This window comes from Euwallacea fornicatus, chromosome 4, assembly GCF_040115645.1.
Source record: "Euwallacea fornicatus isolate EFF26 chromosome 4, ASM4011564v1, whole genome shotgun sequence".
Lineage (NCBI taxonomy): Eukaryota > Metazoa > Arthropoda > Insecta > Coleoptera > Curculionidae > Euwallacea > Euwallacea fornicatus.
The window spans coordinates 6,717,502-6,740,028 of record NC_089544.1 but is presented as its reverse complement, the minus strand read 5'-3'; the positions used below and the strand labels follow the sequence as shown (position 1 = coordinate 6,740,028).

The 22,527-nt window shown below is 32.5% G+C and overlaps 2 protein-coding genes across 3 annotated transcripts; both read right to left on the bottom strand.

Annotated features, from left to right (window-relative positions):
- Positions 1–145: 145 nt before the first annotated feature.
- LOC136338897 (scoloptoxin SSD14-like) lies at positions 146–22,371 on the bottom strand. 2 transcript variants are annotated; one of them, XM_066281689.1, is made up of 11 exons: positions 22,091–22,371; positions 20,217–20,312; positions 18,902–19,135; positions 5,868–6,088; positions 4,391–4,580; positions 3,911–4,108; positions 3,445–3,694; positions 2,501–2,691; positions 992–1,232; positions 826–939; positions 146–478 (listed from the first exon to the last, which is right to left on the bottom strand). In XM_066281689.1, the coding sequence occupies exons 2-11, from the start codon at positions 20,267–20,269 to the stop codon at positions 335–337; spliced, it is 1,836 nt and encodes a 611-aa protein (XP_066137786.1). In that variant the 5' UTR covers positions 20,270–20,312; positions 22,091–22,371; the 3' UTR covers positions 146–334. The 2 variants fall into 2 exon arrangements, with proteins under 2 accessions (XP_066137786.1, XP_066137785.1); XM_066281688.1 differs by lacking the exons at positions 20,217–20,312; positions 22,091–22,371 and adding an exon at positions 19,385–19,686.
- LOC136338901 (nuclear protein 1) lies at positions 10,358–11,141 on the bottom strand. The gene has a single exon (XM_066281694.1). The coding sequence runs from the start codon at positions 10,981–10,983 to the stop codon at positions 10,756–10,758; it is 228 nt and encodes a 75-aa protein (XP_066137791.1). The 5' UTR covers positions 10,984–11,141; the 3' UTR covers positions 10,358–10,755.
- Positions 22,372–22,527: the final 156 nt, after the last annotated feature.

Below are 22,527 nucleotides of genomic sequence, written 5' to 3'. Positions count from 1 at the left end.
CCAGGCTTACCATTGGAATATCGGAAACTATACCAAAACATAAGAGCTCTCCGGTCAGATCAAGTTTATCGATCATATACTTAATTTAGACCATCCACAGTGAAAATCGATCCCGTTTTTAATATTTTCTGATAATACTTAACACTACTGTATTCTTCGTTTATTATCAAATGTATAATTTTATTAAGTCTATATAACATTACAAAAGGGTAAAAAGTCGCTTTAAATACAAAAAGGACCTAGATAATATACATATGTTGTTTCGAAATATATTTTTATTACATACTGACAATTAGGCAAGTATACCTATGTAAGGAAATAAAGGAATACATTTTTACGTCAATCCATAAACATCGCCCCCTTTTCTATAATCAGCATTTGCTGAAATGTAATCTTTTTCTTTCTTCAAGGCACAAACAACTGAAGATAGATCCCTATGAACTGCGTGGCCGAGTGCCCTCAAACCATCGACAATTTGCTGAGAAAAGAAGAAAAAAATACTTATCTATCGCATCTATATATGATCAAACATTTAATATTATTCTTTTTCAGCCAACTCATCCCATATTCGAAACAAATGGTTGGAATGTGTAATGAAAACTTAAGATTCACGCAAAGAAGAAAACTTCAACCGAATATTGTATCTGCAAGTATATTAATAAATCTGAAATAAGTTTTGATTCCACTTTAAGAGAGATATAACTCGCTTGCGAGTTGATTCGAACTACATCGTCCAATTTCGTTTGAGCCATAAAGACCCCCTTAGGACAGCTTAATCATAATACCTACCAAACTACCTTTAAACAAAACATAGTATCTGCCTACCTGTAACATTCCATATTCATACATGATTTGCATTGGATAAAGTTGATGATGTATTCGCGGTGAATCGATGGCTTCCTTGATGTTGTCTCCAAACCAGATAGATCGTATTATCGTCTAAAATATATTAACTTAAAGTTTAATAAATAAGCAAGATGTCTTCACCAACCCATGCGACCGAAGTTGTAATAACCGTTCCCCCAGATGCTCCTACTACCATTTTCACATCTTCGTTCTTATCTACAAGAATCGTCGGACTCATTGAAGATAAAGGTCGTTTTTCCGGTAGCATTTCATTGTTAGGCGAGCCAGGAAGACCAAAATAGTTTTTAAAGTATGGAAACGAGAAGTCATCCATAACACTGTTGTAAATAATTCCTGTTTGAGTCGAGGTCATCCCACTACCGAAGCTGAAACAATGCTTATAGTTAATTGAAGTTGAATCGATCCTAGAAATTCACGTATTGAATAAAATTAATTTCGTACGGAAAGCATTTTTAAAATAGATGCGAACTATGTACAGGTTATCGGGTAAGGTTACATCATAAATTCTAGGGGTTATAGAGAAGGCTAAAATAATGCTAGTTCTTCATATAAAAAAAAACTTTTATCGGCGTTCGTTATGAAGTTAGTTAGTCTCAAAGTAAAAAGTTAAAAAAATATTTGCTGTAACTTTTAAACCATTATCATGGTGCCATTGAAAGTTGGGCCGTTTAAATAAATTCCAGTCCTGCTTATTTTCATATGCAAACGAATGGTTCATATATTTTTCTTATATTGGAGAAATTAAATTTCCTTATTCATTTTTTAGTGAATTAACGAAATCAGTATTTTTTCCATAGCTTGATTTTTTCATAATTTTCCTACAAAAAAGGTAAATCTTACTTTAATCGATATCTTGTACCGTTTTTGAAAGTATCGTATTTTATTATCAACATACCATATATGTCAACAATTTTAAATGAAATTAGCAGTTTATTATAGAAAAAAAGGAACATGTATTGCCTCTAAAGTTATCAAAAATGTTCATATCAACATTAGTTATTTTAATAATATCGTGGACTTTAGCAATGAGAAGTATCTAATGTTCGAACTTGCAGAAGGTAATGGTGTGGAAACTGCAGTATTACAATTCAAGATGATGATCATATTAAGCATTTTTAATAACTTTAGCTGTAATACAAATAATTTTTTATAATAAACTGCTATTTTATTTTATTTTAAATTGTTGACATATTGATTATAAAATATGATTTTTTTTCAAAAACGGCACAGGATGTTGAGTAAAGCAACATATAGTTTTTTTCGCTACGAAAAAAAAAGATTTCTATAACACACTAAAACAATAAATTAATTTAAAGAGAAATTTTGATTTCCCATATGTAAGGAAGACATATGCAAGACCTGTTTACATATAAAAATAAGCACCACTGAGGATTATTTAAACCGCCTAACTTTTATTGTTACCATGCTAATTGTTTGAAAGTTACTACAAAATGCTTTTTTAACTTCTTATTTTGAGAGTGAATAATTTGGTAACGAAGGCTACTAGGATTTTTTTTATGAAGTTCTAGCATTACTTTAGCTTTTTCGATAACCCCTGGAATTTATGACATGACCTTTCCGGACACCTTATATACAAAGAAATTTTTATGGGTAACAAAAGTTCAGTGCTTACAAAAGGTTAATGGAACTTGTAGCGGAAACGGCGTCTCCATTCTCATCTATGATAGATATATGTGCAGTGCCATGATCCGGTTTCGTATAAAATATTGCTCCATAATGTTTTGGATCCGTAAAAGTTTTATCGTCTGTAATCCTGTCTCTTATATCTCTAGCATACTCCCGTGAAGTGAGGTTTCCTAAGAGCTAAAGAAAACATCAAATCTTAACTGACTAGTGAAGTATGTAAAACACCAGAAATTCCTTCTTCTGTATCAAATGAAACATTTTTAACATCCTTTCATACTAAAACACAATTTCAGCTAAGAAGATGTTAATAATTATTTTGTCGTGACTTTAATGTTAATTTTCATTAAGAAACCCTTACTATTATCATTAGTAGTTATATATACAGGGTGTCCCACAAGTGTTTCATTATATTTCAGTGGGTAATAGTACATTAAAAAATAATATGACTCCCTATATAAACCATATTCCAATAATGCTTCATTAAGAAGATACAGGGTGTTAAACGGTATTCAATTTTTTACTGGCAAACGATGCGTCGGACGAAAGAGTCAAGTGAGCATTTTTCTTCTAAATGAAATTAAACTTCTAAAAATAATTTTTATTTTGATAAAAAGCAGTGCCGCACCATGTTTTTCTTTAAAAATGTGCTGAGAGGTGTCCGTACGCACGTCACTGGTGAAACGAAAAATAGCCCTTTTGCATAAATAAATGCGTCTACATTAATTCTCAAAACATGCCAAATTTCACTTACATATCTCAAACGGTTTTGAATATATCAATAAAAGTTAGATTTTTTAAGTAAAGTTTAACACCCTGTATCTTCTTAATGAAGCGTTATTGGAATATGGTTTATATAGGGAGTCATATTATTTTTCAATGTACTATTACCCACTGAAATATAATGAAACACTTGTGGGACACCCTGTATACCTCTGTAATATTAACAAAATTCGTATCCCCTAATTCCGTCCTTTTGGCATATGCGTATTTAAACGCCTCGACAATTCTGTGATAGGTGAGAACTGTTGAATTTATATCCTCTATACTGTTCCTATCAAATTTGTAACCATCTAAAATTCCCATAATCAAGCTCAAGATGGCTCCAGACCCTGGTGGAGGAGAGGTGAAAAGTTTATCTCCACTTTCGAATTTCGTTGTTATTGGATCCATCCACTCAGCCCTAGGAACAATCAATCATTTTAACCTGGTTGATGAACAAAGTAAACACTCATAGGACAATAATGAAATATCCTGCCTTGGTTGGGTTATTGTTCACATATTTTATACTCATAATATAAACAAGTTATTGATATAGACAAAGATGATTAGAAATCCATTTCAGGTTTATATACACGGTGAAATTTGCATCTATGAAAATCGTATATTGTATACTTACTCATATTTCTCTAAATCTTCAGCTGTTATGAGCCCACCAATATCCGCCATATCTTTTAAAAACATTTTGGCCAATGTGCCATTGTACAGATCATCTCCTCCATTAGTTGATATTAAAGTCAATGTCTGACACAATTTTGTAGGCACGATTTTTGAGCCTATTTTTCTAAAATCATTGTTCTTGTCTTTAAACCATTCCCTAAAATTAAAAATACATATTTTTACTCGAACTTAACCCAAACTCCCAATTTTATTTTTTGTGGTTCCATATGCGTATACACAAGTTTTTCAGGCGCGTGCTATGTCGCCTTCTTTAAATCTGACTGCTCCTTACGATATTGATATATAATTTTTCTATTCTGTGGTATTTTATGAAGCGTTTCTTTAAGAAAATTCGCATGTGCTGATCGTAATCAACTTGGAAAGGTAAGTCAGGCAAATTAATCTAATAACACAAACATTGTGACGATTATCTACATACTTAAAATTAAGATCACTTTGATTCAGTTTATTTTTGAATAAGGAATTATACTGATGTTGAGTCATAATGTAGCCCTTATTGCAAATGTCAATCGCAGGCTGAACTAGATCTTTCCAATCGAGAGTTCCGAATTTTTTGTAAAGTGTCCAATATCCTTTTAATTCCCCGGGAACAGCTATTGCCAGGGGCCCTGAAAAAAAAACTAGGTAATTAAAAAATAATTTTTTCCATAGCCTGATAAAAATACGGTAAACTTACACTACTTTGTAAATGCACGATAAGGTCTGATGATTCCTAAAGTGCAACGAATGTTACATCGATAACATTATATGTTTCTTAATTCTAAAAAAAACATATGATGTTATCGTTCATCCAACTTTCATCCAACCAGTCATAATGAACATAACAAATCACAAGCCCTCGTAAATACGTCCCCTTGCCGAATAAACGTATTATGTGTAACGGCCGCCAAGGCATTTAGTAGGCCTCTGGACGGATGAGCCTATTAAGAATCCCCACGGAACAACCCTGTCATGTAGTTTTAGTAGGGCTTAAATTTCGACAATAATAGTTTTCATAGTATTCTCGTTCAAGATTTTTTTTCTAGTTAATTAACTACCTAATTAAGCCATCTGTTAAGAATAAATGCTTAAACGGGTTTTAATTTTTTTCCACTTGGCCTTGTTATTGTAATATATTTAGCAAAATGCCAGAGAAACATAAACAACAATTAGATACAGGTCCTTAGAAAAAAATACATATAAGTCATACTTATCTACCTAATTTGAAAAGATTAGTGCCAATAATATTTTATCGAATTTTAGTGCAAACAATTTCGAATATTTCGCCTGATAACTTAATTTATGTTTATACCTGCTTATGTGACCTCAATATAGATGTTTTCAAAACACTCAAACAACGCAACAGTATTCGACGCATATTCTGTAGTGTAAGCAGTTTTTTTTTTGTAAATATGCTATAATAATATTCTCAAGCTCACAAGCATAAATAAATACTTTTGAAAAGTTTATCATAGACAAAGTCTTTCTTTTTTAATTCCAAGATTTTCTTAGAAAAATACTTTAAAATTCGAATTAAAATGTTAATGGTATGTTCTGGTTCCGGGTGACCATATGGAACAATTTTGGAACGAAAATTTCACTATGTGATCAGATTTCATAATTTGATACACGGAGATACAAATTCATTTTAATAGAATCAAAGGAAAGGATTGTATGATCACAAAAGCATGTGTTCATTTAACCTATCACAGAAATTAAGATTGTGATGGTCTAGAAATGTTGATTTTCACAAGTGCTAAAAAAAGCGATTCTTGTTTGACTTTCCAATGTTACGGGGTTTTAAATATAATATAGAGGTTTTTATTTAGAGTCTCATTATATGCATATTGTTCATTGTTCATTCTCTTTTACTTATTTTAAAAAGAGCTTCATTGTTGTTAGATACACTTGCTTACCGTTTCTAGAAATAAGATCGTCTTTTTTATACAGTTCATTTTTAGCAGCCAAAGGAGCCTTTTCTCTTGCATTCAGAAAATATGCTTTCCCTTCGTTCTTCTTATAAATTGTCATCAAAAATCCTCCTCCTAATCCCATACTTTGCATTGTAACCACTCCATTGCAGAACATGGTGGCTATAACGGCATCAACAGCACTCCCATTTTTGTCAAGTATTTCTCTGAAACATTACTTCATATAATGGATGAAAATTTTTAACGGATATTCTGGACTTCGTTAGATTAGTGTTCGTGCCACCAGATACAAATTCTAAACTACACCCAATGAACTAGAGTCTTATCCACAATTTAAAAAGCAATGATCCACGACTTCTTCATTAGAAAATGATAAGTTTTCTTGCTAAAAGTAGACAAAAATTTTTCCAAGTGTGCTGAAAAACAATATGGCGGTCATAGAAAAAATAATAGCTTGATGATGACATCTCAAAACCGAAACATCGTTATCGATAATTGAATTTACAGGTGAACATTTCGCAAAAAGATTCTTTATCAAAGTTTTTCCAGATTTGAATGTTTTATATAACATTTTATAATATTATATTTTTTTAACTAATATAACTAGTATTCCAGGGACATTTATATGTGAGCATTCTTTGTCCATGTTGAAACAATTAATCAATTATCCGAAAATATCATGGGGTTCTGGCTCTAAATTCCTCCCAAGATAAGTGCGAGAAAATGGTAAAAGGGCTGTCACGAATCTCTTCGCATTTCTTGTTTCTGTTAAGGCCATTAATTGGCATTATCTGAAAGTAGTACAGGCTTTTGGTACCAAACTTCCCCGGATTAGCGTGGGAAGAGTGGGTTGTTTATAAATTCCTTTGGCATAGATGAGAATGACGTTTAGGGGTTTGGTACCCGTGGGAAAAGAGTGGACAGCCCTTCCATCTTATCGGTTCTCTCGAAAAGAGGGGATGTGTTCTGTGTATGGATACCGGGTTGTATCGGGATTCCATTTTTGGTTCACGGAGAATAAAGAAGTGCTCTGAAAATTGTGTTTTCCTCTTCACCCTTGAACCGTAAATCTTACATATACATTGTTGATTGATATTAAGAAAAATAAGAGGCAATTTTGACAAATGTGTATTTATGTTGTATTCTATAGAAAGACCGCTGAAGTCATGATTCCCTAAAAAAAATTGAACTTTGACATGTTTTAACATGAAACCTAAATACTTTTATGGAGTGTAATACATCTTTGAGAGGGTAAAAAAGTCTGTTCCATCTGGACAGGAAAACAATATGGCGGCCATATGAAAACAAAAACTTGATATCTCAGAACCGAAAGGTTGAAACAATGTTTTTATATATAGTAAAAGTCGTTTTTATATATAAAGACAAGTCGTATATAGAAACGGAAATTCAAAAGTTTGATTAGATTTGCATTTACCCATTGTAAAGGAATCGCTTGTAACGTCTGCAGAAAAACACTTTTAGTGTTTTATTAGCAGGATATAACGACGCCACGGAATATGTATAGTATAGTAATTGTAATATAAGGGCAACATGTCAGCATTCTTTGAAAAATGTTCCAAAGAGTAACGGACATTTTTTTAAAAGCATTGGCTTTAATGGCTTTATAGATAAATCACAGAAAATTTCTTTTTATTATACATATTTGACATACCTATGTATGGTTGTGATTTTCTGTGATTTTAATTTAAACATGCTAAAATACCGTTTTTTAAACGCTTCGGACTTTTTTGCGGAATTTTTAATTAACTGCTGTTAGTGTCAGCTTGATAATGCAATTACTATATACAAAAAAATCAATTGCTTTGAGCCATTTATCGACACCAACCAACTAAATATACGACAAAGGGGTTGGTTGATTTTAGCCATAGAGTCTGATTTTATATATATCGATAATTTTTTTAATGTTTTATGTCGGTAAATGTTTCAAAGAAATTAATTCTTCCTAACAAAGTGTAGAGAAAATAGGAATTATCGCAAAAAATCCAGAATTACGAACGACAATTATATAAATTAGAGTCTGCGTTCGTGGTATGTATTCAATTTATTTGCGTCATTATAATTTTGTTATGTTTTAAAAAATTATTTCACGAAAAAAGAAAAGTTTTGTTCGTTGAGGAGAAAGATATAATCATTTCCAGACTTCAAAGAGGTGAAAGTAATAATATAGGAAATTAGTTGCATTTTTCTCATTCGGCTGTTTTTATAATTCGAAAGAATTTTATAATATAAAGAATGTGTTTAAAATAAATTCGTTGTCAAAAAGAAACTTAAGTTATCCAATCATGGGAATATTGATCAAGCATTATTTAAGTGGTTTAAAAAGGAAAAAAGTAAATGGTCAGCAAAGAGTTGCTTAATATTATAAGTAAAAGCGAAACAGTTTACCAAAATAACGAATAAAGGCCCGAAATGTAAATGAGAAAGTTGGATTAAACAATTCCGACGAAGAAATAACATTGTGTATGGGAAAATCAGCGCAGAAGCAGAAGCTACCAGTAGAATAGTTACAGAAACAAAAAACCGGCTGAAAAATGTGTGGCCAGAAATTCGAAAAAATTACTAGCATGACGAGATTTTTAACGAAATGTTGATTATCATTGAAAAATCGAAAAACCCTCACTCTTTCAAGAATATTAAGTCGTTAACTGTCTTACATGAGTAATAAATAAAGCCCGGATGATGTCAAAAATGTTTATAAAAATTTTGTAAGACTGAGACACTGAATTCAAGAATAAAAGAATAGTTCTTGCAGATAATTGTCTAGAGCACCTGAAATGATGAAATTTAGAGAATATTAATTAATGAAAGTTTAATTTTTCCCACCAAATACCACATTTATCTGCAGCCGATTGATTGGGGTAACATATCAATAAAAGTTCATTTTAGAAAACTGCAGTTAATAAATATTATTGAAAATAATCAGCAAAACAAAGAGCGTTCTCAACAATCTTTTGGATGCAATATAAATTCTTTTTAAACATGGAACAGAGTATTACCCCAAACAATCATGAATTGTTTTAGACATACAGGCTTACAACTAGTACCAGTATTTGACGTTTTTGAAGAGGATGACGATCTTTCTTTAACGGAGGTGGTAAGAAGGATAAAAAATGACTTTGAAAACGGTGATGTGCCTCTTGCTATGATAAAAGAAAACCTGACATTGTCAGATGAATTGTGGACCGATTTTGTGAATATTGACCTTCACTTGGAAACAAAGGGTGCTGTATCTAGGGAGTAAATTAGAAACGAAGTGCTCATTATTCAAGAAATCCAGGATGAAAGCGATTAAGACTTTGAAGGCGGTGAAGATTGTAGACCACCATCAATTGTAGAATCAGCTGTAAAAATTCTGAACAATTTTGCGCTATAAAGTTATTCCAGTGACAAAAGGCTCCTGAATAAAATCGGTTCCATACAGATAAAAGTTGTATTGATTTATTTCAACTTACGTTGTAAAAAGCAAACAATAATGACACGATATTTTAATACATAATGTGTTTTTACCATACATACGTAAATATAAAAAGTTAGAAATTATATTGGATCCATATCAATTTAGATCACCAAAAATTAATAGTTTCTTCTTTGAAAAATGACTTTTTTGATATGGTAAGACGTGATTCTTAACAAAAAATTGTGAAATTTTGAACTTATTTGCTATATAAATATCTGCAAGTTTTCACAACTCACCAAAACCTAAACTAACCTACCCAAACCATTCTTAACCAAAAAAAAATAAACATATGACATAATTTAAAAACAGTTAAAGCACATATGATGAGTTTCTCTATACTAAGGTTAGTACAAGTTAGTTACGTAGGTCAGGTTAGATTTAATTATGTTTTTCAACTGTTGTTTTGTTTTATTTTACTTCACAAAGTACCCCTACTCGCTCCATGTTCCCGAAAGCTTGCGGGTACTTACGCATATGGACAATAAGTAAAAAAATGTATAATTTTTTATAAAGGATCACATATTGTAATACCATAGAATAAATTTTTGGTGGATTATAGTGATATGTCACCGATATCTTGAATTATTTACGTTTTAGTATTTACATATCTCTTAGTTTTTAATTTTTTAAATAAGTTTTCGTTTTTCTTCACGTTTCTTTAATCATAAGAAAAAACAAACTCTGAGGTAACGACCTTTTTTACTCGGCCCCTTCGCCGTCGTTATATTCGACTCTCAGCGCATTTGATTTTTTTTTAATTAGATCATTTCTAATACTTCTTCGAAATTTGGCAAATTCTAGGAAAATAACTAAAAAGCGAAAAAAACTTAAAATCGCGTTTAAAACGACTTCGAACTGGTCATGAAATTTTACATTATTTGCTTAATAACAATAACGTTGTAGCTACATTTATCTGTGCTTATGATGGGCGGGGTGTATTGTTCATCGACATCTCGACGCATTCTTATGAAATAAACAAAAAATGCACAAACATACATAAATTTAATAACATTTATTTAACACACGGTGTTAGATCCTCACAGTGTATAAAAAGAAAATGTATTATACGACTCGGTAATAGTCCATTTGCTATTACAATAATAATTCAAAAGGTATTTATAGGTATTTAACACAGATATTCATGCGGGCAAATACCACCTCTACTTTTGTTTTACTTCTAACAATCGAAGTGTGCGTCTCGGCCGTGGAAATCGATGTTCGGTTGTTCGGTGGCCTTCTTGATCGAGGTGAACTTGAATTCGCAACTATTTAGTGCATGAAAACTGCGCAATGTCCGATCCGATAAATAAAAATCACAGTCCAGATGAATAACAGCCAAGAAAGTTCGTCTTTGTTGAAAAGAAACAATGCAAAAATCGCACCACTCGTTGCGCTTCAAGCTTTGACCTTTTTGTTAGCCTCAGTGTTCATCAATTTCTGCACGATCTTTCTAGAATGTCCGCTGGGATCGAAATGGTTGGTGTGAGATTCAGCCTCCTTCTTTGTTCGTTGCTTTCCACTGTGGCCTCCATAAATGTGTTTGTCGTAGGCAAAATTATAATGTTCATACTCGTCGAAATGGCTTTCGGCCTCTGGTGACATCTTAATTTGCTTCTGGTGCATCGCACTAGGAATTAGATCACTTTTTATTTTTAACTTGAGTTGAAAATTTGCGCTGTAGTATTCGGCGCACGATACGCCAGTTCAAACTTGTGTAGGAAACGAAATCAACGTAACGCTGTGTATCGACGTGACGGTTCTTATGAGAATGTGAGAAAGCGCAGGTTGTCGCTGTTTTTATACTCAAGCGAGGTTGCTCGGGAATTATCGAAAACATTGTTGCCGGATCTAACTAAAACAAAAACACTTTATGTTTTGCTGGACAAGCAAATTTATCAGCGCACGTTTTGATAAAATTCATTTACTAATATTTTTGTACTTTATTCTATATATTTTGAGCCTTGGTTCTTTGATGTCGAGTTATAAATGCTAAAGTTATAAGAATGTTTCCATCTCAAATAGGCCTCCCTGTATATTAACTATATCTACAGGGTGTTTCAAAATATGTGTCGGAAAATGAAGGGCGTGATTCTTTGGCTCGTTATAAGAAAAAAAGTTCCTTTTGACATAGGTCTGAAAAAGCACCAATTTCGAAATACAGGTTGTCAAAAAACAGGTTTTTTTTCGACGATATATCAGGAATCGTTTGAGACACAGAATTCATATTTTGTAAACCTATTATCATTAACATTAGTTACGTTTTAAGTGCTAGTGCAATTTTTTTCCATATACCAGAGGCGGAGATTTTAGAGTTGCGTGAGATTTTTTGCCCTCAATTTTTACGTCACTGGGAAAATGAGCATTTTAAGATCACAACAATTGAACTACAGGCTTGCTCTCCTCGGTCCCTAGGTGTTAAAAAGTTTAGTCTACATTATACCAGTTGCTACTTTTTAAGAACTGGGGAATCGCATTATTATATCCTGCAATACGATCCGCAGCACTCCGGATACTTTCAAATGGGTACATCAGTCGCTAAGACGTAGGTTGAAGGCCTACATTACCAAAGGAGGAAGCCATTTTCAATAATTGTTGTGATTCTAAAATGTTAATTTTCTCAGTAGCGGAAAAATTGGGGGCAAAAAATCTCGCGTAATCCTCTAATCTCCTTCTCTAGCATTACAAAAAAAATTTAAATAAAGCTCAAAACGTAATTAATATTAATGATAATAGGTGTACAAAATCTGATGTCTGTATCTTAAACGGTTTCTGAGATATCGTCAAAAAACTGTTTTTGACAACCTGTATCTTGAAAACAATGTGTTTACGGACGTATGTTAATAGGAACTTTGTTTTTATAACGTGCCAAAGAATCATGCCGTTCATTTTCCGGTACATTTTTTAATGCACTCTGTATCTTATACAACCTTTTCATTAAATATCTTTGCAAATTTTAAATAGAAAATCGTTAACTAATTTTAAAAAAAAAGTTTCATACGAACATGGGTCCGTATCGGCTTGGTTTCCACATATAGAGCTTAACAAAAAAAAACCTCCCAGATCACCAGATTTCAATCCTTTGGATTATTTTCTGTGGGGCCCCTTGAAATCATAAGTTTACAAAACTCCAGTCCAAAATGAACAAAATCCCAAGAAATAGAATATTTGAATTGTATGCCATTATTAACCAAACACTGGGTATATTCGAAAAAATTCGTCAATTAATGTTAAGGTAAATTGATGCATGCATTGCGATAGGCGGCAGTCATTTTCAGCAATTATTCTAAATGTTAAAAACTTATTTGTACAAGTAATTTAATTTTGAACTTGTAAATGATCTAAGTTGGTCACATCTTAATACAATCAACAAAAAACTCATTTTTCTGCCTATTTTTCAAATATTCTCAGTGATTCATTTTGTAAATTTCCAACGGAGGTTTAAGTTATAAAACCCTTTTTGCTTTCAAAACGACTGCTTTCAGAGACAATTTATAAATGTTTTGATTATTCAAATACAGATAAAATAGTATACATGTGTAGCACCCTCCTAGATTAAACAAAAAGTTAACTAAATATTTAAGACTCCCATTACCGATACTCCTAGTATCCAGAATTTCGTCAAATTCACATATCATTTATTGAACAAAAATATAATCAAAATATGAAATATATTTTTTAAGGCCTGGATCTCAAGAACCAAGTCGATACGAAGCCATGTCCACATGAACCTGCTATTTTAAAATTAGTCGAAGATTCACTCTTTAAAGTTTGTGCAAGTACTTAGTAAACACCGTGTATATTATTTATATGTGATGGAGTCTATGTTTTCGCGCATCTACAGTACGCGACAATAAAATAGCACACAGTGAAATTTATGTCAAAAGTCATTTGTAATGCATTTTATTTAATAATTTTTTGTTAACTTATGTAATACATAACAAAGGAGAATGATTGCTTTACAATTTTTATGGAAAAGAGGTGTTAATAACTAATACAATCAAAATCGTGAAAAGTTAACGCGACAAAATAATAGCACATTCTTCAAAAATAACTAATATTACAATTATTTAATTAACAAAACTTAATACATTTTTAAGCTAGTACTTTGTACTACCACCTTTATTTTTTATCATCTCTATAAGACGATCTGGTATTGATATGAATAATTTTTTAATATATTTTCGAGGAATCTTATTCCATTCATAAATAATATAATTTTTTAAATCTTCTGCATTATTAAATTGTCTGCCATTTTTGTACACAGCTCTTGCAAGTTTACCCCAACAATTTTCGATTATATTCAAACCGGGTGATCTTGCTGGCCATTCCAAAATAGTAATATTATTCGTTTCAAAATACTCTTTAACGCACTTTGCGGTGTGTACAGCTGCGCTGTCTTGTTGGAAAATAAAATTTTCTCCTGATATTTGTGTAGCATACTTTTTAAGTTGTGTATCAATTAATTTTATGTACTCACGACTATTTAACCGTCCTTTAATAAAGTTCAATTCAGTCTTTCCTCTATACCCGATACCAACCCAAATCATAAGGCTGCCTCCACCCATTTGCCGACGACTTAAATAAACTTTCTCCTTTCTCAAATCATGATAGTGATGATTCCACCCATCTGGTCCATCAAGATTTAATTTTTTTTCATCACTAAATATAACACATTTTAATTTTTTTATAGATTTCAGATGTTTTGTCGCAAACTGCAAACGAGCCTCTTTGTGCCTTGAAGATAGGGGTGGCTTCTTTTTAAGTTTTTAATGTTGTATGATTGAGGAATGTTGAAGTATACATTGTACGTTTCTGATATTAGTATTTATGCCCACTGAATCAGCTATTTCTCTGGCCGTAGCAAAAGAGTTTGATGCTGCTCTCAAAATAGCACGTTTCTCACGGTCTGTTAAAGCTGGTGGTCTGCCCTTACCTTTTTTTTGCCATAATTACTGGGATTTTTAATTAAATTATATATTACTTTGCGGCTTCTACCCACAATTTTGGCAATTCTTAATATGGAATATTTTTCTTTCCATAGGCATAGAATCTTAGCGATTTCACTCTCATTTAACTTTGTACCTCGCCCCATGACTTCGAAAATTGAATGGTATTTGTGTTTATTTATATTGCGTATGGGTTTCATCCCTCATAAAAAAAAGATTAAGCATAAATACTTCAAATTACTATTCGCTGAATCACCGCAGAGATAAATCAAACCAAAATGTGCTATTATTTTGTCGCGTTAACTTTTCACGATTTTGATTGTATTATTTATTAATACCTCATTTCCATAAAAATTGTAAAGCAATCATTCTCCTTTGTTATGTATTACATAAGTTAACAAAAAATTATTAAATAAAATGCATTACAAATGACTTTTGACATAAGTTTCACAGTGTGCTATTTTATTGTCGCGCACTGTACATTTATAACATACAAAGAACGATATAAACATAACGGTGATCAGATAGCAAACTGCATGTTTACTGCTATGGTCATACTGAGTGCTGCAATGTTGCCGGCTTGCTTTATTCAAAATATTTTTAATACATACGATTGTCGATATCGTATTTACAACGTTTTATAGTCAGTTCGGTTACTGCTGTACAAGGAGGTCTATTTGAGCATTTAATTTAGTTTTGTTTCAATTTTCTTTGATTAAATTTTTATTGATGTTTTGTCCATTTCTAGAATTGTATTTCGTTTGATATCTAAGAGTTGTATTTATTTTCTTATTTCATTTTGAAAAAAAAGAATGTTTTTTTAAATAATTTTGACAGCCAGTTTTAAAAGACAATGTAGCAATCTGGCTGTTTAAAAGCAAGCCGGCAACATTGCAGAACTCGGGCTGACCATGGCGGGTATGTGCGGAAAACTACACTCCTTCATATCACTTGTGGTGTAAGATATACTGTATGCATATGTGAATTAGAACGTAATATCTTCTGTTTGCTTATTTTCCGTTTTTAAGCTCACATTTCGAAATGCCAATTTGAGACATATTTTAAATGCTCTGTAGGCAAATATTGCCAATTGTATCTGTGATGAAAACCATAACTTTATTAGGTGTATTTTTACTCCTGCTACTTCAAGCACCATATTTAGATAATCTGATTCAGAAAATTGAATGAAATCGTATTCCATTTTCGTCTTCAGACCTTGTTTGTTATTTTTACTTTAGTTCCACGACATACCCATAAATCGATTACCAAGACCCATCCTACAAAATCCGGGGATTCCTCAAGTAGTTGCGGCAACATACTTTTGAAACTGATTAGAAACACACCTACATAATATGGAGATTCCCCTAGACATTTCCACAAGTGCCATGGGGGAAATCCAACAGAAATTGTGTGAGTTATAATTTGAGGTCCGACCGTGCCGAGATTTTTTTTTATCTTTAGTGGATGTTTCCATCAAAGATTAATAACTTAATATTTAACACGAAATTTGCAGTTGAGATATGAAAATAACGAATTAATTTGCGAAACCTGTGCAAAAATCTGACTCTGAATCAACTGCAAATCGTCAAGAGTTTAAATAAAATTGAACATTTTTGTTCTGTAAATAGCAACAAGGCGACTGTAATTTGCTGAAACAATGTGTCATATATGTATATATGGACACATGCATATATGGACAATTGATCTATAAAGTTCCTTATTGCCTGAGAACTTCTATATCTTTGGCATAGAGTATGTGTGATACTGATCTTTTTTAAAATGCTAATAATTTTACTAAACCATTATGTTAAGTTTTAAATTATGTACATGGGGGCGGCGTTTCGATGGAATTATGGGGACTAGGCAAAATCGTAATGGACAGGAGAAATCTAACTGTCCACTCTCGAATCAACATAACTCCAATCGACACTATGGTGTGATTGATTCACGGCTGATTTCCCGTATACAGAGTGTTGTTGAAAAATCTTCCATTTGGAGATAGCATCGTATCTTGGGTACTATAAAAGATAGAACAAAAATTGAAATGGAAATATATCGGACATTTAAGTTACAATTCAGTAGCGTGCTCCTGTTTTTTTGTTATCGATAATGATGTTTCAGTTCTGATAAAAACTTAATCTTTTTAATATGACACCGTGTGTATTATTCATTAAAAATATATTTTTTGCAGAAACTGTTAGAGATAAATATATGCCCATTTTTATAATAGAATCACGTAAAAGTAACTTAGTCAAAGAATCAGTAATGTAGAAGATGCCCAATTTGAAAAACAGAACTTTATATCAGAACTCGAAATCCCCAAATGATTAAAACATTTTGAGCACGTTACTGAATTCAGACGTGCAACCTAAAATCTCTAAAATATTACTGTTGGAACTTTTGATCCATCTGCTATAAGAACCGAGATTTTTAAGGCACCCCATACAGCAAAAAGTCACAGAACTATGTATTACCATAAAATTTCACTTGCAAATCGTACCCGAGAATATACATACGATCAAATCTCATCCATTCATTAATATTTTATCTGGACCAGGGGTTCTCAAACTTTTTAGAGATAAGGCCGTATGTGAATATTACAAATCTATGGGCAGACCAGAAGCCACGTAACCCGTTCATTAAAAAATTTTTAACTTCCCACTATTGTAGACTTATGAAATTTTATATCAGTAAAAAATCGGCCATTTTGATTACAAGTAAAATATTTTCAAAATTGCGACACTTCTGTGCATACCGAAAGTGTCTCTACGTTCTAAATGAAATTTTCAAATTTTCTTATAATTACCGAATTTCTCGTTAAATTTTGAGGCCAGTTGATGTAAAGTGTCTTAAGTCTACAATTTAACGTTTTTGAGTTATATCGGAAAATTTGAAAATTTCGATCGGTGCAAGATAACACACAAATCAGTGTTGTGCAATCGATGCAAATTTTTAAATCGGTGTTCTGGAGCAGAAAGTGAACCTAATAAGCAACGTTTTGGCGTATTACATTGCTTTTCCGTATTGACTAAGCATTTCTATGTATTGATACTGATAACCTTGACACTAACTTAGTAAACCACCGAATTTTGTCATTTCTGCGAACCTTCCAATAAGAGTGCAATTAACAATTAGATAAAACATGAATATGCTAATTTAAAATATTTTATATGCTTTTATATGACATTACGTGGATAGACCCAAAAGTACTTAACGTAACATCTAAAAAAAAATAGAAAATATTACATTATTTCCCAACATAGACAACATTGAGATTAACACACTTTTCCTAGTGATATTTTATACCTTCTATACCTTGTCTATAGTAAGAAGTTTCTAACGTTTCAAGGCATCAGTCTCGAATTTCACTTCTTCATTATTAGCAAATCTCTTCATACTTTATACTCGTTTGGAAATAGAAAGTTATCTGAGGGTGTTAAATCTGGGGCACAGAGTGGCTGAGGAATAAGTTCGAAACCAAGTTAATTGATTTTGGAGATCGCGAGAACGGAAGAGTGGACTCATGCGTCGTCTTAATGAAACAAAACTACCTTTTCGCTAAATGCGGTCGCTTTTTCTAAATTTCTCCCCTCAAACGCTTTAATAATTTTTTAAAATATTTTTTCTCTATATTTTTTCCCTTTCAGGAGAGCCAATACATATTATCCCACGTACAGTCCAAAAAATTAATTCTATCATATTTCCTGGAGACGGAATAGTTTTCGCCTTCTTTGGAGCCGATTGTCCCCTTTGAGTCCATTGTTTTGACTGCTATTTTCATCTCAGGTGTGAAATGACAGATCCATGGTTCGTCCATGGTTATGAATCGACCTCAAACCTCGGCTTTATTGCTGCGAAACTTTGCCAAACACTTCCTTGAAACGTCCTCAAGGCGATGTTTTTTTTCAATTTTGAGAAATCGCGGCATCTATCTTGCGCACAGTTTTCTCATATTCCATTGTTCTGCTAAAATACGACATTCAGTACTTGTTGAAATGCCCATCTTCTAGTACAGCATTGTGGGTTTTCACCACAATTTCAGGAGTGGTCAAATCCGGAGAGTCATCGGGTCGACGATTGCGGAGTTTGTCTTGGTAGCTTGTATAACTATATTTAAACTCTGCCACCCAATATTTTAAAATTGTTAACGGAGGACCAGATTTCCCCCAGAGTAAATTCTAACTCCCGGTTTAATGTTAGATAAACTAACACCTTTCAAATGAAAGTATCGGATTACATATCGTTGACCAACTTTTTCCACGTTAACAAAATTTCTAAAGACGTTTATAATAAAAGCAGCTCTAAAGCAAACAAAAATCAACGTAATACCCTCGTACGTAACTTTAGACATATGTAAGCTTTTTAAGGTTAAGTCTTTGTACTCTACGCAAATTTAAACAAAAATCGCCATCTATATGCTAAGTTGGGTACTTCTGGGACTATCCTTGTATTTACTGCGGTGAATAGTGTGATTTTTTTTTAAACAACTGTCTAAGATCAAATTTGGCCCGCGGATCGTAGTTTGGTGACCTGGCCTAGCCTCCACAAATTAAACGAAAAGGCGCCACCCTGTACCATCGTTAGTGCCCACTTACTTTCCAACTTGTGCACACACAACTGAGTCGGCACATACGGCAGCTCGTTTGAAAACTCGTAAAACCGAGTTCGAAGGGGGAAGGGGCTTGGTGGGATTTGCAGGAGTAAGATGCACACCATCTTCTGATCCCTTAGATTTTCCAAAAGCACCCGCATAATATATCCCGATGATCAATGCTATTACGATCAACAGGGCGATACTCCCTAGAATGTGGCGTTTTTTGATGTGGGCACTACAAAATAAAATTGGTCATATTAGTGTAGGATTTGCATCGACATAATACTTTTGTAACAACGGAGAAGAGGAGCATCAATACCAAAAATGCAAATCAATGTTGTTAAGAAATTAAATTGTTCAGATGTCAATTGAAGTTCTTTTATACGAACCTCGATATTAAGCATGATGTTCGGTAATATATTGCAACAATATAGATTTGTTTAAATTCATGAGTTTGTCTACGTAGTCTTTAGGAAAAACTTACGTATTGTAATCGATGACATCTAGGCTATCGTTAAACCCGATGATTTGGCATCTTTTGCAAGAACAGTGATCTGCGACATTATCCAAGTTGCTGCTAATGGATTGGTTAAGCTTTGATACACCTCTTCTTCTCAATATATAGGAATTTCGCACAATTTGAGGATAGAAAAGTAATTTAAAATCCACCATAATTTACACATTTTAATGAGGTAGATATTACATATTTACAGTACCATAAGAAAGGAGATTTTTGATTATTTTTGTCATGACATTGTCCCTGAAGGTTAGAAAATGAGGGCAGATGTGACACACACCCAAAACGATCGATAGAGGAGATACGAGGGAAGTAATGAACAAAGGCTCGATTTTTGTACGGGGTAGTTTTCAAAAATTGTATAAACGAGCATTCCAATATTCTCATATTGAGTTAGCCATCCTAATTGCCTAAAAATAGCAAAGGTAGTTCCAATACAATTCATATGACTAGTAGTAGGAATGATAGAAACATACAATATATGAAGTTTAAAGTTTATGGAAGCAACTAACAAATGGTCTTTTTAAAAACCTTCACACTAGGCGGTAAACCGTAAAGGTAGGGCGTTGATTAAGCCATTTACCAACAAATATCTGGCTAACGAATGAATCGATCACAGATATGTCTTTGATACTTCAAGGTTTACGTGGTCTAAGCCATAATTTTGCTGTCCGTATATCGGACATATTAATCTCTGCCTTGCCCCTAAACCCAACCCTGGTTCGCGTTTGAAGTGAATAGAACAAAAAATTACAGTTTTTTTTATATTACACTAACCATTTTATTATGCAATATTTACCATTTTTTTTCTCTAACTTCTCCATCTGTAAAGTTCAGTGAAGTGATGGTCATCTTGATTATGATGTGTCATGGGTTGGCACTGCTTTAGTGTATCCTGAAATTATTAATATTTATATATATATATATATTATATGATTGTAACTTAATATTTTTTTAATATTCTTGAGAAAAAAATTATGAAGCAGACCAAATTTTTTGATCATGTTGATAAGCAGAAATTTGGGATGTCTACATATCTTGTCCGCTCTGTATATCGAAGGTTTTATATGTAATACATTTTTTAAACACCCATGTTACAAGATAAAATTACTAAGAACTTTTTTTTCTATATCTTAGACCAATTTTTTTTGGAGTGTTATAAGTGTATAAAAAGCTTTCAAAGCATGAGCGACTTATGGCAAAACATGACACGCAGCGTAGTGTTTTATAAGACTAAAAACCCTTAACGGCTCTTATACACAGAGGGCTAAAAATACGGCATTATTTTATAACGTAATACTCATGTACGCAGAATTACTGTTGTAATAGATAAATGTATGTTTTAATTTTTTTTTCTTATGGAATCTCTTGTAAATTACGATGTTTTTAAATTTTTTGAAAATTTTTTTAACATATTTCATGTAACATACCAAAATCTAAATTCAACAATTTTAGAAAAAATACAAAAATAAAGAGAAATAACAATAAAACTATTAATACTTAAAAAAAGACAATATAAACTATTATAATCTAATGCATTAAATGTTCGAATTGTCCTTATTGATTTTTTAACAGTGGATAAGCAACAATTCACATATATCAAGAAATAACTTTTTTTATCATTTGAGGAGGTATTTGTTGAGCTCCTTGAATAATTTTGCTTTTTAATTCTCCTATATTGTTGGGCTTATTTAAATACATCTTATGTTTCAGATAACATAATAAATGTCCTCTTGGACCAGGCCAGGCGATCCAGCAGGTCACTCTAGTTGAGTCCTTCATCTAATCTATCGATTGTATTATTATAATTATTATTATTATATGGGTATGTTATATAAAATATGTTTAGAATTTCTTAAAGAACTCAAAAACGTCATAATATTTATGAGGTTACATAAAAGAAGAATGATAAAACATATATATTTATTACATGGGTAACTCTATGTACATGTCCGTTATGTCAAAAAATACACAAAACTAAAAGCAATATTTGATATATTCCAGCATTTTCACGAAAAATATTTCCTATAATTTTTAACGAATTTATGCGGGACATTTGGTTCTCTATATACTTGAATATTATACAATATTTGTTATTACAGATTTATAAATAGTACAAACTAATTGATGCTTTTAGGCGTCAAGAAGTTGTTTAGACGTGCCGGAATTGTAATTTCTAATATTGTTGTCCTAGTAGCCACACGTGCAACATAATGTCCGTTTTATATACGCTGCAGAGTAGTATAAAAGTTTGTTGTTATGAATGTATAATTATCTACACGTGCAGAGGCCTAAAAACTCAGATTATGCAAAAATCAGATTATACAGAAGTTCTGTACACAACAGATCTATTCAGTTTGGTCTGACTTAATTAACTTCAACTAATCGAGTGTCTTGCAGTTACAAACCTTTTATGTTTGTAATTTTAATTGCTCAAGTAGGACTGGCTGTATCCTTACGTAACCTGTAAGACATTCAAATTCAGAGCGGCACGGTGCTTTCGGTCAGCAGAAAATACTTATAGATGTTGATACCTTGCTGGAGAGATCGAACCAAAGATCACTCTTTACAAAATGGCGAATCCTAATTAAATGCGAAATAAAACATGAAACGAGGATGCTATAAGAAAGGATGTTTTGAAGTAGCAAATTGCTAATAGTGATTCCCACTTACCTTCACATAGAAATCTGCGAATTTGCAGGTACCCAATCGTGCCGTATTCGAGTACCACGCGTTGTTAACTGAGAAAAGAGGTACATAAATGCCCGAGGCCGGCGGCCGTATTTATGGTAAATTGGGCTTTTATTTGTCACGAGTTATCGAAATTTTATGCGCTTAGTGAGTAGTCAGAATAGAGCTAATCTTTCTAACAAGTGTTGCCTTATTAAACACAATATGTAAGTACGGTATCTCCTATGCAATACGTACATATGTGTGAACCAGATGTACCGAAGGTTTTATGGAAACTTCTAGCTTTTTGTCTAAGAATTAGCTTGAGAATCAATTCATGCATCATCAATTCCTGCTAAATTGTCAGTGGAAGAGGGATTTTACATGCGTGACTTAATTCATGAAGTGACTTCACGAATAAGTTTATGTATTCATTATCG